This window comes from Pelodiscus sinensis, chromosome 1, assembly GCF_049634645.1.
Source record: "Pelodiscus sinensis isolate JC-2024 chromosome 1, ASM4963464v1, whole genome shotgun sequence".
NCBI lineage: Eukaryota > Metazoa > Chordata > Testudines > Trionychidae > Pelodiscus > Pelodiscus sinensis.
The window spans coordinates 248705388-248720398 of NC_134711.1; the positions used below are offsets into that span (position 1 = coordinate 248705388).

At 45.2% G+C, this 15011-nt stretch overlaps 1 protein-coding gene across 1 annotated transcript in view; it reads right to left on the reverse strand.

Moving 5' to 3' along the window:
* The window catches only part of TM9SF2 (transmembrane 9 superfamily member 2), a 59136-nt gene extending 46551 nt beyond the window's left edge, over positions 1–12585 (reverse strand). Inside the window, exons 1-4 of the mRNA XM_075918754.1 lie at positions 12289–12585; positions 6238–6305; positions 4648–4741; positions 2176–2303 (exon numbers count right to left, since the gene is read on the reverse strand). Of these exons, the coding sequence (XP_075774869.1) occupies positions 2176–2303; positions 4648–4741; positions 6238–6305; positions 12289–12420 (422 nt within the window). The 5' untranslated portion in view covers positions 12421–12585. The remainder of the gene's footprint in view (positions 1–2175; positions 2304–4647; positions 4742–6237; positions 6306–12288) is intronic.
* Between the last annotated feature and the right edge of the window lie 2426 nt (positions 12586–15011).

Genomic DNA, 15011 nt, shown 5'->3' on the forward strand with positions numbered 1-15011 from the left:
TGTTTATACCATTTCTGTTCTTTGAGATTTTTAGTAATGGAAACAGAACCACACTGCATCACCGCTTATGCATATCCAGTTTATTCCTCGGGCTGCTTCCACACAGATTGTATGCCCTAGTCATGCTTTGTTCTTTCCAGATTACACCTCCTTTTGAAGATGCACTGGCCATTTCTGTGGCGCTGGAGTTGTGGGCGCCTTGCACTAACGTCAGAGATATCCAAATGGATTTACTTGCAGTTCTAAGACAGTGACAGACTGTTTAATTAGGCCTGCAGATGAATTAGAAAGATGCTATAGACCAGGGCTGGGCAAGAGCCTGTCAGCGGGCTGGATCCAGCTCACCAAGCTCTTTCATCTGGCCCATATGGCAGCTCCTGGCCCCACCCCCTAACGTGTTGCCAGGGAGGAGTGAGCCCTTTCAACTACTTCTATTTAAAGGACATGCACCTTCCAGGTGGCTGCCCGGCAATGCAGCAGCAGCTGCCCAGCAGGTGCAAGCTCTTTAAATAGCATGAGTTGAAAGGGCTTGCAGCTCCTGCTCTCCCCACCCCCACTAACACGTTGTCTGGAAGCTGAAGGTGAGAGCAAGCCCCTTCAACTCCTGCTATTTAAAGGCCCCACCCTTTTCAGGGTGGCCCATGACCACTTTGAAAATTTTTGAAGTGGACCCTGTTTAAAAATTATTGCCCACCCTGCTATAGACGAAAATAAGAATTTTAAAAAAACACAATATTAGAAAGACAATTTTTTATTGAACAGTAGAGCGGCATCTTGTTTGGGCCAAAAAATTTTTATCAAGTTATCTGTAGCATCAAACATGCTGGTCATCTCTCAACACTACAGTTGAAGAAGAGCTAATTTACTCAAAATGTTTAATCTGAGGAAGTTCTCCATTGTATTCAAACTTGAAAAATAGATTGTTGAACAATGGGCAACTAATTATGCTAAATAAGTTTGAAAAAAGAAATCTAGAAATTACACTTTTAGCAGCTCTTCATCCTTATGGGTCAAATAACAGCATTTAAAAATGTTTTCACAACAAGTGAATTTAATGTTTCAGAAAGTGCGAGACATACACTGAAAATGAACTCTTAGAGAAGACACATGCTTTTTCAGGTTGCATGTCTGATTGTGCCAGACCAACCCAATTCTGTTTTAAAAACGATATCCAGGCTGCAAATATTATTAAACATAGAATCTCTATGGATAGTAATTCCATGCTCCAATAATAAGAATATAGCAGTGGGGATATATTATTGACTACCTGACTGGGTCAATGATAGTGAAATGCTAAGGGAGATTAGAGAGGTTATCAAAATAAAAAACTCAATAATAGTGGGGGATTTCAACAGTCCCCATATTGACTGGGTACACATCACCTCAGGATGGGATGCAGAGATAAAATTTCTTGATACCTTAAATGACTGCTTCTTGGAGCAGATAGTTCTGGAACTCACAAGGGGAGAAGCAATTCTCGATTCAGTCCTACTTGGAGCTAAGGATCTAGTCCAAGAAGTAAATGCAACTAGTTCACTTGGAAATAGTGAGCTCCTCAAGACAAAAGGACTGAGGAGTCTGGGAGACACTCTTGAACCCAGTTAAGCTATATGTAATCACTAGGTTCGTACACTATTTCTACAGTGTACTCTTTCATTGATGATCTGTAACTTAATTTTTACTGGCTATATATTTCCTGTCATTAAAGTTTACACATTACATTTTCTGCTGCCCATACCCTCAACAGAATCCATGGATTCCAGTATTCCCAACCACAACAAAAGGGAAGCCACAGGAAAAAGTGGAGGCCCTTTGACTCAAGCTTTTCCTCAAGACAGAGTACATATGACCTCTACATAGATTATTACACCAGTGCTACAGGCTTAAAGCAACAATCATATTTAATATGCAGTTTTATCATGAAGACAGAAAGTAAAGCCAGAACCATAAGCTATATAAATGAGCTAATCTATTTATGACAAGCATGTTTCAATAAAAGCAGAGGAAGAGGCATGTAGAAGTAACATGACATTACCTTTTCCCCCTCCACATGAACAGACCAGAAGAATTCCAATTTCTATTGGTTAACGTCAACCAATTATTCTGAACCTTTACCGCCTTTTGACATATTATGTTAAATCAGACAATTTAATCTTTAAAAAAAAAAAAACTTACCAGTGATGTTGATAGTTCAGCAACATGCTTTTTTTCAAAAAGTCCAGTTTTTGCTTATCTTCTGGTTTTTTTGTGTCATACACTTTTGTGCAAACTGGTTTACATTTCTCTTCCTTCTTAAACGTAAACTAAGAAAAGACAACAGGATTTCAGCTGAATAATCTTACAGAGTCTGAATTTTTTGGTACATTTCAAAAGTTATACTAAACACCCACATAAAAAAAAATCTAACTTATAATTAAACCTACGAGCAAACAGCCCTAATACCTTGGTATTTTAAATGTCTATGGTTATGATCAGATATATTTTACAAATATAATCAGGGTTTCACATACTCGATAGTAAGAATACCTGGACTTCCTGGCAATAATTTATTCTATTCCTACCTTCCTCACAGGCACACATATCCCTCAATGTTTAAAATGTCAAACTATTGATGAAAATAGTCAATGAATTTTACATCAACGTATATTTTTTATTTTATCCAGGCCACTGAGGCTCCATGGATCTCAGCAGTGACAATGCTGTCCAGGTAGGTAAAAAATGGACAGAGTTTACCCACTGCAAGCAGAACTCCTACTCTAGGTTCCTGATGCCCAAATGCTTAGCTCCATGAAACAATGCAAGCAGCACTCACTGCAATTCAGACAATACTTCCTGTGCAGAAAACTGGAGAGTAAGAGTCAGATTCATGCAAGTCTCCAGAGGAAAAATAAACCTTGTTTAAAAAAAAAAAAAAAAAAAAAAAGGAATTTTGTTGTAAGAAAGGGCTGAACTCCACGGTATCTCAGAAAAATGCCAAATTCTGCAGCTCAAAGAAAGAAGCACAAGCAACACCCTACCAAAGATTTACAGAACTGTTCACAACCTTCAGAGCAACTTGAGACACTCTGAAAACACAGGAAGACAATATCTGAATCAAGTGTACAGCCTCTCTCTGAGTTACGAACGAGTTACAGACCAAACACTTGGCCGTAACTCGGGGACCGCCTTTACGACCGCTCCACGGGAGCTTTGGTCGTAGAGTGTGAACGGTCATAACTCGGGGAGCAGCTGTAAATGGAAGAAGTTTTCAAGATTCTCTCCATGATCCTAAGGGCTAGAAAGTTTTAATTACACAAGTTCAGGAGTAGGGATGTTAAAATTAGATTAATCAACTAATTGAATAGCTGCTAAGGGCACCTCTACTTTGAAATGAATCAAGGGCTGGCATGGCTGTTGCTACACTTCAAAGGCGGAAGTGCCACACTGTGTTGTGCCTTTGAAACGTACGACACCCCCAGCAGTGCCCATTTCGAAGATTGTAACCCTGCATGGAACCCAGGGCCAGCAGGGAATCCCCCACTAATCTCGGGCTCCATGTGGTGCTTCTGCTTTGAAACGTACAAGAGCTCCAGCAGGGGGCTCTTGTGCATTTCAAAGGTGGAAGGCTGCTGCTGCACCCCTGCCCTGCTCCCCCTCCTCCCTCCCGTGGAACTGGGGGAACCGGCTTTCAAGCCGGCTCTCCCCCAGCACCACCTCCTCTACCCCCTCCTTGCTGCCGCTTTCTGATAGTGTGTCGATTATCCAATAAGCTTTTGCTTATCGGATAGTCGACTAGCCGCTTACATCCCTATTCAGGAGCACATGGAATGGACACTAACTACAGAATTGTGTAATATAGGGATCCTTAGATATACAATTTTATTTACACCCTTAATGTGTTACACCTTGTGTCACACAATAGTATTTAAAAACAACATCATATATATAGTAGCCCAATGTCTGAGAGTCTGTAACACTGAAATGCTGGCTGTTCCCTCTGGGCGGCCCGTGTTGCATGGGGAGTGCAGGGCCCAAACGGTCACTTGCTCCCCCGTAGCGGCCTAGCTCAGCGGCGCAGAAGTCAGCCGAGCGCCACGGCAGGAGGGGAAGGGGGGTGAGGTGGTGATGTGCAGCTCCAGGCCCCACCCCCTGGTCATGAACATCACCACCCCGCCCCCCTTCACCTCTTGCTATGGCGCTCAGCAGACTTCTGTGCCGCTCAGCCAGGCTGCTGCGTGGGAGCAAGTGGCGCAAGCGACTGTTTGGGCTTCACGCTCCCCACGCAGCACGAGGAGCGCAGAGCCCAAAAGGCCATTTGGGCTCCGTGGTCCTGAGAGGCAGGAGGGGGAGGAAAGAAAGAAAGAGAGAAAGGCAGGAAGTGTAGGAGACCTGAGAGAGAGAGAGGGAGAAGGAGGGAGGGAGAGACAGACAGAGAGAGACTGGAGGCTCAAGAGAGAAGACTGACATGGAGGAGAGACCTGAAAATCCTGTCTTATGACCACTTCAGAAAGAACAATCCAAAAGTCTGATTGACAACATAGAATTGAAATACATGCTTAGAATTTTGTGAACCTATTATGGATCTTTAAATCAGGAACAATTGTATAATTGATTGACTTTCACATTTTCTAAGGTATATAGCAGAAAACCCTCACAACAGGCACAAACCTTATATGGTGATGGTTCTATTCTCTCTCCAAACAATACTTGACCAAGATTTTCAGATGGACGTTTTTCACCTGCTGCTTGGCAAAAATCGAACCTAAATTGAAGAATATGCAACCTTTAACAAGGACTGAAATATAAACAGTACAAAAAAATCCTTATCTTCCCAGCCAGTCAAATCTAATACACCTGCAATTTATTTTTTGAGCAGAGTTCAGTGATTGCTTATCATAATTTGAGAAGTTCTAAGAGTAAAATCTATATCTGCTATTTCAAATATTTCAGAATTCAGTTTCAATTCAACACACAATTGAGTAATACACTGGAAGGTCAGTATACACATTAGGATTTCAGCCAGGAAATTATTAAGTCTACAAATGGGGTCCTACAACTGCTTTAAGAATGGACAACACTGGACTGCTACTTGGAGACAGACAGACAGACAGATATATATATATAGATATATATATATAGATATATATAGAGGACCCCTTTGGAACACAGGAAACAAATTAAAAAAAAAATCAAGGTTTTAATTCACCACTGGATTAACTGGAAAATTCCCAGAATTGCCTAGGCTGAATCACAATGCACAATACATGCATCTATTAAAATACAAAGCCAACACAACCTTTTTAATAATAACTGCAGCATTCTTTGAAGCAATAGTATTAGTACAGTTTGAACGCATTTTCCATCCTGCATTAATTAGTTGGCAGGGAAGTTAATACTTATTAAAATAACTGCAAAAGCGGCAAGGAGTCCTGTGGCACCTTATAGACTAACTGAAGTGTAGGAGCATAAGCTTTCGTGGGCAAAGACCCACTTCGTCAGATACATCTGATCAAGTGGGTCTTTGCCCACGAAAGCTTATGCTCCTATACTTCAGTAAGTCTATAAGGTGCCACAAGACTCCTCGCCACTTTTGCAGATTCAGACTAACACAGCTACCCCCTGATTAAAATAACTGTGGCTATCTCCATATCATATAATTTGTTACTACAGGCTGAACCTCTGTGGTTGCTGGACCAGACAGACTCAAACATCAGGGGCCGTAGGACCATGGAAGTTGCTCTACCAGAGATCCCTAGCCACAGAGGTTGCCAGTGGCTGGGAGTTCAGCTGGCAGGCAGCCTGATGGGCTACTGGCCTGGGAAGCTGCTGGCCATCGGGGTCTGGGAAACCCCTGTGGCTCAGCCCCAGAAGAGGAGCCAGGAAGGGAGCCCTGGGGCTGAACCTGATGCCAGACTTCCTCTGGTCTGGCAAACTCCTTCCTTCAGGGACCATTCAGGTCCCAAAGATGCTAAACCAGAGAGGTCCAACCTGTACAATTTTAACATACTCTGGTTGCAGGTTAATCAAAGCAACAGCAGACCTACAGCAGCACTAACACCACATTTTTGGCTAACTGTATTCACAAATATAGTTTACGTTACAAAACAGTCAAATGAAACCTATTCAGCAGAATAAATCTATGCCATGGAGAGACGATAGAAACTGGATTTCTATTCATACTTAAAGAAAATCTTTCAGAGAGACTGCCTTTTGCAGAAGCTGACAAATAAAGTTATACATAAAGTTTAGTACACTTACGCCGTATATTCATAGGGAAGAACTGATTCCACAGAGTCCAGCCTGTTCACGAACAGCTGTATCACAGACTGAAAGACACAATTAGCAAAGTTACACTAAATTATGTAACTAGGTATGTATTGGGGTAGAATTTTATGGCCACTTCAAAGTTGCCTTTCATCTTGTGTTTAATTACACCTACCCAAAGTAGATGTAAAAATACTCTGATATCACAGAAAGATAGCATTTCATATCCACTCTACACAGCTGTCGTTACATAAACTTCAAAGGAGTAAAAAACATGCTCAAAAATGGTACTTCTGAATTAGAACAGAAACACATGTTGATCTAACTATTTAGTTAAACCATTAGCATCTCACTAAAATTACGTTCAACATACAGGAAAAAACATGGTATGCATTATTACAGACTGAACTGGTAGCACTCCCACAGGAGGCAAGTTATATGGGCTTATGGGGCCCATGGTCCACCAATATTCAGGAACGTGGGCCCATCAACATTTGGGCTTATGTTTTCAAATATGTCCCATCCATAGGATGGACTGGGGCAACCACCCCAGGCTCCATGTTTCGGCAGGACCCATGCCTCAAGGGGATTAGCAGGAACCTGGCACCATCAAGGGGCAGAAGCCGGAAAGAAGGTGGCAGGAATTTGAAAATAGGGATGGAATGGAGGTAGGGAGAACAAGGGAGGTTTAGGCCAGGTCACTTGCTGATGCCAGTGCCAGGCTAGGGTTGTTACATTTAGAATAGTTGAATAGTCAACATGATTTCCATCGACTATTCAATTAGTCTATAAGGGCACCTCCGCCTCTGAACTGTAGCAAGAGCCCTGCAGGGCTCCTGCTACTGTTCAAAAGCAGTAGAACATCAGGGAGTGTGGGACCAGCAGGGAACCCCACTGGCCCTGCACTCTCTGCAGCACCTCAGCCTTTGAAATGGGGCTCTTGTACATTTCAAAAGGAGAATCGCAGCAGAAGCGGCAACTGCTTCAGTCCCCACTCGCACAGTTTCTTCTGTGCCTCTACCTCACCTGCCCCCTCCCCATGGAGACGGTGCTGGGTGGGGAACGGGGACACCAGCTTCTAAGCCAGCTCCCCCCAGCATCAGCTCCTGCTCTCTGCCCCCTCTTTCCCCATTGTGTCTCTCTTGCTGATAGAGACAGCAAGAGGGGAGGGAAGCAACTAGTCGTATCACTAGTTGACTATCCAATACACTTCTGTGAATCAGATAGTCAACTAATCTCTTATGTCCCTATGCAAGGCCCTCCTCAACGATCCCCCTCCCCAGGCCATCCTGGACTCCATGTCCTCCTGAAGTACAGCTGTCCCATCCCCCACACTCCCAGCACAGAGCCAAGGAAGGTTTAGAACTGTCCTGGACATCACCAAAAATGATACAAAACTGGAGCCCATGAGCACTGCCCATATGTAAAGCTGCCTAACACTTCCCATTCTAAGACTCAGTTTTCAGATTCCATTTGAGCTAAAATTTTCCATTCCAGGTGTCCACAGAAGGCAGAGATGGGGAGTTTTTCCTGTTTGTTCAAAAAGTTTCAACTTACCAGAAACTTCAAAGTATGCGGTATAGAAAAAGTACATTGTTTTGCCTACATGAAAAATTCGTACAGAAGTTGTAATGAAAAGTTGCTTTGCAAACAGGATGTCAAATTTGGTAGGAAAGTGGCATCTTTTGCCAGTCCCATAAAAGTTCCCCCCAAGTTTGGCCAAGATAGAAACCGTGGGGGCTGGGAGAAGGAAATCACACTTCACATGCACTTAGTAAAGGTTTGTTAGAATGTGCCAGTTAAATTCTCTGAAGATTCCATCTGTTCTGACTATGCTCCATCCCCTCACAGCTATTATACCAGGGGTGGGCAATAAATTTGCTGAGGGGCCACTCCAAGGTTTTGGAAAGTGGTCAAGTGCTGCAATTTTCTGTGGAGGGGATATGGGGTCTAGGATGGAGGCTGGGTGCAGAAGGGTTCACAGGTTAAGGGACTGGGGTGCAGGAGACGGTGTGAGGTATGAGAGGGAGTGTGGGTGAACAAAGGGGTTGTGACCTGGATCAGGGGATTGGGTGCAGGGTCTAGGAGGACGTTTGGGTGAAGGAGAGGATTCTGGCCTGGGGAAGAGTGTAGGAGGTGATACAGAGCCAGGCAGCCGTTCTGGTGGCCAGGGTCACGTGGTGGACGGCAGCTGCTCCCATGCGTTTTTGTAAGCAAAAAGCATATAGAGTTATCATTGTATTCATAGATCATATTTTCATCAAAAGACTAAGGAAGCAGTGGGGTTTTTTTTTTATGGTTCAGTGATCTGGTATTCAACATTTGTCAGCATTTTCAAGAAATCTGGTCTATTAATGTCACTGACACTCATTTGCTAAGTGTGTCTTTCTGTTTGTCTTTTCTCAAAGCAATTACCATAATGACATACAATTCATTACTCAAACAAGAAAAAAACAAGTTAATTTGCTACCTGGCATCTGAGCTGTTAGGGTTCACCTGCTTCACATTTTCTAGCAATTGCAAGGACTACAAATACAATGTTTTAAAAAGGCGAAAGCAGACATTGTGATGCAAACTCATGTTTCCTGTGAGGAAATGTAATGCAAGTCTCATAATAAAAATGACAAAAGATGGCAATATTGGAGTAGGGGAAATGGACAATAAAGTTGTAGTCCCACCGTACTGATTAAAAGCTATTCTTTATTAAGGACGTTAAATGGAGGTTAATCAGCTAAGCGAGTAGTCGATGGAACTGAGTAGTTTACTTTTAAGCCGAGTACAAGTAACCCCAATGCCAGCTCCTGCTTCCATAGGCAGCAAAGGGGGTAGGAGCAAGTGAATAGTCGGGTACTCCCTTAAATCCCTATTCTTCACCAGGGACAGCTGACAATTTTTGAAGGAAAACTGGACCTCTGACAAAATAAATTTTTTCCATGAAAAATGTTTACTTTCCTTAATTTTTTTTTTTTAAGTAGTAGGGTTTTTTTTTCCCCAATGAAATTTTCAGCATTTCTTGACTAGCTCGACTTGTTATCCATGAACAAACTAGAGTAAAAGTCTTTTGTATGTTACTCTGTACTAATTTCTCCTTACCTCCGTTTTTTAAAACTTCAGGAGTGAGTATAAGGCAGCACAGAATGTGATACAGTTCCTACTGAAGGAACATACAAGAGAAAAGAAAGCAGCACAACATCACAGCAAACATGTAGGAAAATCATCAGAATCCTTCATATTACAATAAGTTCACTAGGCAGTCATCATGCACTGCAGCCTTAGTCCCAGAGAAGCCGCACCATTGCCCTGGCTGGCTCCAGTTCTGGCAGCCACCATCTCTCTAACCATTGCAAAGCACTATAAACAGTTCATTTGTGGCAGGTCAGGTTTTGCCAATCTTGAGAACAGTAGCAATTACTATTTGCCAAGGAAACCATTCCTGCCACCATTGATTACTGGTGTTGTATAGCAGCACAGCACAGGTCTTTAAGAAAAAGAGCTTATTGTTCAAACTTTGCAGGTATGTGTGTATGTGGGGGTGTGTCTGTGTGAGATGTCTTTTTACCTTGCCTGTAACTGTTGGCATGACACAGTAAATTGGCACTTAGGGTCAGCCGTAATAATAAGGATGCTTTGGTGAAAGTTCTGATTTAATTATTCTTTTGACTGGGAAAGGGCTGTTTTAGTATTTTTTTCTATAAATAAGTTTATATACACATATGCACACGCGGGCTGCACCCACTGCTCACTACACTTGCCAACCCCTCTCTGAGTGTCTGGCGGGGGAAGGGTGCAGGAGCAGGCTGGGGGTCTGGCTGGAGAGAAGGTGCAGGAGCAGCCTGGAGCTGCAGGGTCTTGATAGAGACAGTGAGTGAAGAGGCCGGAGGTCTCGGCATTTTGGCAGAGGTGGTGCGTGAGGATCTCAGTGTCTCAGTGAGTGAGTGAGCATAGGGTATGCGGTCTCGGTGGGGCGGTGACTGAAGGGGCTAGGGTATGTGGTCTCAGCAGGGCAGTGAGTAAGGAGGCTGGGGCTGCACTGGGAGCCCACATTGGCACTCCATCCCTTCCCCCAAGCCAAGGGGGTGTGGATGCAGGGGTCTTGCCAAGATCCTGCACCCCAAGCCTCCGCAATCACCACCCTGCCCAGCAGTGAGAAAAACTTACAGGAAGCATATCCTTGTGCTGTTGTCTCCCCCAGCCAGGGGAGGAGGAAGGGAAGTGGCAGCATGTGCAACTACTTCTTCCCTGCAAGCCAGATTCAGTGGGGAGACTCGGTGCTTTCTCTCCCGCCTGTCCCCGCAGGAAGCTGGCACTGGCACTTCAAATTTGTGGAGGCTGCAGGGTCTTACCTTAGGTCTGTGGTTTGTAGAGAGCTGCTCCTTGAGCGTTATTGAGAACGCTCAGATGCACTAAGCATGCTCAGTAGTTCTGCTGAAAGGAAGCAGCTCTCTACAAACTACCAGCTGGCAGTGATGGAAACAGCACTGTGTGAGGAGGGGCTGCAGCTGGTAGGGCTGGAGAGGAAGAGGCCGATCAGCGCCAAAGGCATGTGGAGTCAGGGGCAGGAGCTGGTGGTGCCCTCAGAAGAATAGCGAGGCTCCCTATCTGGAAGTACACACAGGGGGACAGGACATCCGTGGGTGTGCACAAAACAAAGCTCACTCCGCTCATAGATGGAAAATCTTAGAGGGAACACTGGTGTTTACATGAAGCTTCTGGGTCTTGTCAAACCTTGGAGCATTTGTCCAGACTGTAAGAAGCCCTGTTTCTCTCAACATCCCTTGCATTCAACTAACCTGTATAGTGAGTAAATCTGAGCAACAGACTGGTAACTATAAATAAGGAGAAGATGGTGTGCGTGTGCACACGCAAATATGTGGGCATAGTATAATATATGTATATATTCCAGAACACTATTGCATTATTAATAAGTGTGGAATTTTGCCTTCTCCTCCTGAAAAACAACCTGTGTAATTCTTTCAAGTATAACAATCCCATGCAATCATAGTATTCAAGATCTTTTGCATCATCGTATGCTTATTTCACAAATACTGCCAAGCCCTAACACTAATCCATGCCATGAAAATACTGTCTTACATTACACCTGATTTTAATCTTTCTAGGTAGGATTACCTGTTTTGGGTGAATGTATTCTGCAATGTTTCATCACATAGTAATCTTTAAGATTTAAACTTTAATACCTGGAGAATTGATAATGCAAACACAGTCTTATAAAGCACCAAGCACATTAGTGTTTGAGTAATAGAAGTGAAGTGGAAACAGCAAGGGGGGGGGGGCAGAGAACCCATACACGAATTTTGAGGGGGTGTCAGAATCTCACACCCCAGCAGAGCATTAGCAGGGATCAAGCATCCAGATGAGCTCTCAGTGGGCAGCCCAATTCACTAGCATTGCAGTGAAATGAGGGGAATTCTCAGAGACTGTACTGTTTAGTTTAAAATACAAGATAAATAACCCTTACAGAACAGATACAATAACCAAGAAGTCTTGCACTATATTAGATGTTTTACAGAAGTAACTTCTCCTCAGATGCCACTCTGCTCCTGGCAAACACGGGGGGGTGTACCTGAAGACCCTGGCAGGAGTCCCCCCACCAGTATCCCCTGTAAAATATGCTCAGAAATGCAAATGCTGCCCAGCTCATTAGCAAAGCACCCACAGCTAGATTTGTGTTCACATATCGCTTGGTGCACATTAAAATTTATTCCACACATAGTTGGAAAAGATTAGCGGGAACATTGCCCTGTATATATCCTAGCACCAATCTGACATTCATCCAGACCCCCTTGAGAAGGGAAAGTGCCCAGAGAGGGGCAGCCTCAGCCCAGCCCCTACGCTGACGTGGGCTTGGCAGGTTCCCCCCAGGAGCCTCGCTACGTGTAGAGGAAGTGAAAGGGGGAAGGGAGCGACCCACCCCCAGCAATAACCCCAGACCCGGCGATATGCTGCGGGGGGGGGAGGGGACCGGAAGTACGCTCAGGCGAAGGCGCGACACAGGCTCCCCGGGGGGGCCGGGGAGACGCCGCTCACCTTGCACTCGTCCGTCGCCTTGTCCTCCTCGCAGAAGTTGACGGGCGCCAGGCCCGGCAGGTAGAAGGCTCCGCCGCGGGCAGCGCAGGCCGCCAGCAGCGCCACGGGCAGCAGCAGCCGCGGGAGACCCATGGCCGAGGGTGGGGGAGGGCGCGCGGCAGCGGCAGCGGGCGAGCGAGGAGCGGGGCCGGCGGCCTGGGCCGGGTCTCTCGGCTGCACCGCGGCTCAATTCACTTCCTGCACCGCCGTCGCGACTTCCGGTCCTCCGGCTCAGACACGTCACCCTGCCCTGACCTTCCGGCACTCCCCGCAGCGAGGCGTGAGCTCACAGAGATTACTTCCGGGTCACGCCCCTCTCTTGCTCAGTCACTATAGAAACAGGATGAACCCGCGTGGCGGGGAGCGCGAGCGCGGAGGACCCCCTAGCGCGGTGGGCGTGGCTAGCTGTCAGCCCAGCGCCCTGTGACGTGCCAGGGAGAGGCGGCTTGGGCGCGTGCAGCCGGGCGCGGGGCGGGGGAGTCAATTGTTGGCCGCTACAAAGCGCCCACCTAGAAACTGCCCCGTCCCGGCGCTTCCACCCTCACCCAGCCCCACGTCACGTGACGCCTCCTGGCGCGTTTGAGATTTGCAATCGCAAAACCTGTTGCCGTTTGGAGAGTAACTTTGCCCATGAGTCACTGACATTTCTCTGACCTTTACTGGCAACAGTCACGTATTTTTAGTTAAGCCTCTTCAGCAAGTGGCAGATCCTTGCTCTTTGGTTCTTACAGCACTGAACCTAAATAAACATTTGACCAAATGATTAGCTTGGGTTCCCGCGAAACTACATCATGGGTTTTTTTTAGGCCCAGAAAGTGTGGATGCAAGCGTACAGTTCAGTTAATTCCACAGATTTGTGTTTCTGCTTTAAAATTATGCATATAGTTCTTAAAAATTAGTTTCAAGAAAGCAAGTGGTAAGAATATACGCAATATTATTAACTATCATGTCTTTTGCCTACCAATGAGGTAGTAAAGATCTGCATCACCTTTAAAAATTTCTACCTATACTTTCTAACCTACACTTCTAATTTGCAGCCTCCAGCTAGGCTTGCCAGATACTTTTACCAAAAATCCCGAACCTGGCATGAAAAAAACTTGGTTGAGCAAAAAAAAAAAAAAGCCATTGCACCTGCTGCACCTTTAAGAATTCCCCACACTCTCCCCACCCCCACCAGACATGGCAGGGAAAGAATGTCCCCGCCTTCTGTCCATTTTATATGTCCAGTATTTTCTGTTTTTTTTTTACCAGACAGTGGCCAGAAATAATGGACTGTCTGGGTGAAAACCGGATACCTGGCAACCCTACCTCCAGGAGCATTTTAGTCCCATCCAGTAGCAACAACACTGTTTTCATCTAACCACCGCTTAGCATTTCTCAGTCAGAAGCATTAGTATGGGTCTGGGCCAAAACCTCATAATCTGCTGGCCTCCACCCAGTCCATGACAACACCTTTACCCTCCAACCCAGACCTGTGTCCTTTTCTAGGAGTCCCAATAACTGAGCACATGCCCATACCTGATCTGGAGTAATATCAGAAATCTCAGTCATGTTTTGCCTTATTTCCGCTTGTCGTTGTGAATTATTTGCATCAGGTTCTGTTTTTGTTACCACCCTTGTAATAACTGGAGCCACAGGATTGAGTTATTGTGCTTTTAATTTCAAATCCTGTAATTCCCTTTGCGCAGGGGTATGGGGCCCCCCAGGAAAAGCATCAGGGAGTAGGGGCATCCAGGATTCTCTGTTCAGGGTCCATCCAACTATTCCTATTCCAAGAGTCCTCCAAAGTGTCTGTGTCCCTGGTACTCACACTCACACCTCCTCTTACTCCTGCTACTACGCCCCTCTGGGCTCCCAACGGCTACGTCTAGACTGGCATGATTTTCCACAAATGCTTTTAATGGAAAAGTTTTTCCGTTAAAAGCATTTGCGGAAAAGAGCATCTAGATTGGCACGGATGCTTTTCCGCAAAAGCACTTTTTGCAGAAAAGTGTCCATGCCAATCTAGATGCTCTTTTCCGCAAGAAAGCCTCAATCGCCATTTTCACGATCGGGGCTTTTTTGCGCAAAACAATACCGCATTGTCTACACTGGCCCTCTTGCGCAAAAGCATTTGCACAAGAGGGCTTTTGCCCGAACGGGAGCAGCATAGCATTTCCGCAAGAACACTGACAATCTTACATGAGACCGTCAGTGTTCTTGCGGAAATTCAAGCGGCCAGTGTAGACAGATGGCAAGTTTTTCCGCAAAAGCAGCTGCTTTGGCTGAAAAACTTGCCAGTCTAGACGCAGCCAACATGTTTTCCAGAATCTCTATTTGCTGCCTCCAGACTTTATGGTCACTACTTGTCTGGGCCAAATCCTTATTTTCTTGTTACACTGCTCTGACTGCTGCCTGTGCATCCCCCAAGTTCATTTGCAATGTAGATAGCTCCCCTTTCAGATTTTAAATTGTCAGCTTCAGTTGCTCTCCTGTTTTTCTAGTAGAGCTGTTGCATTTGGTAATGCTGAAGCTGCACTGGCACACTTAGATGCCTTATACTGAGCCAATTTGTACTTAAACTATGGCGAAATTGAATTTGGAATCGAAATAATCTTCCAGTTTGCCTTACCTGAAGTGCTACCAGGCTGTTAAGAAGAAGATTCCTTCCTAATGGCACTCAGTATCACCAGTAAAGAAGTAGA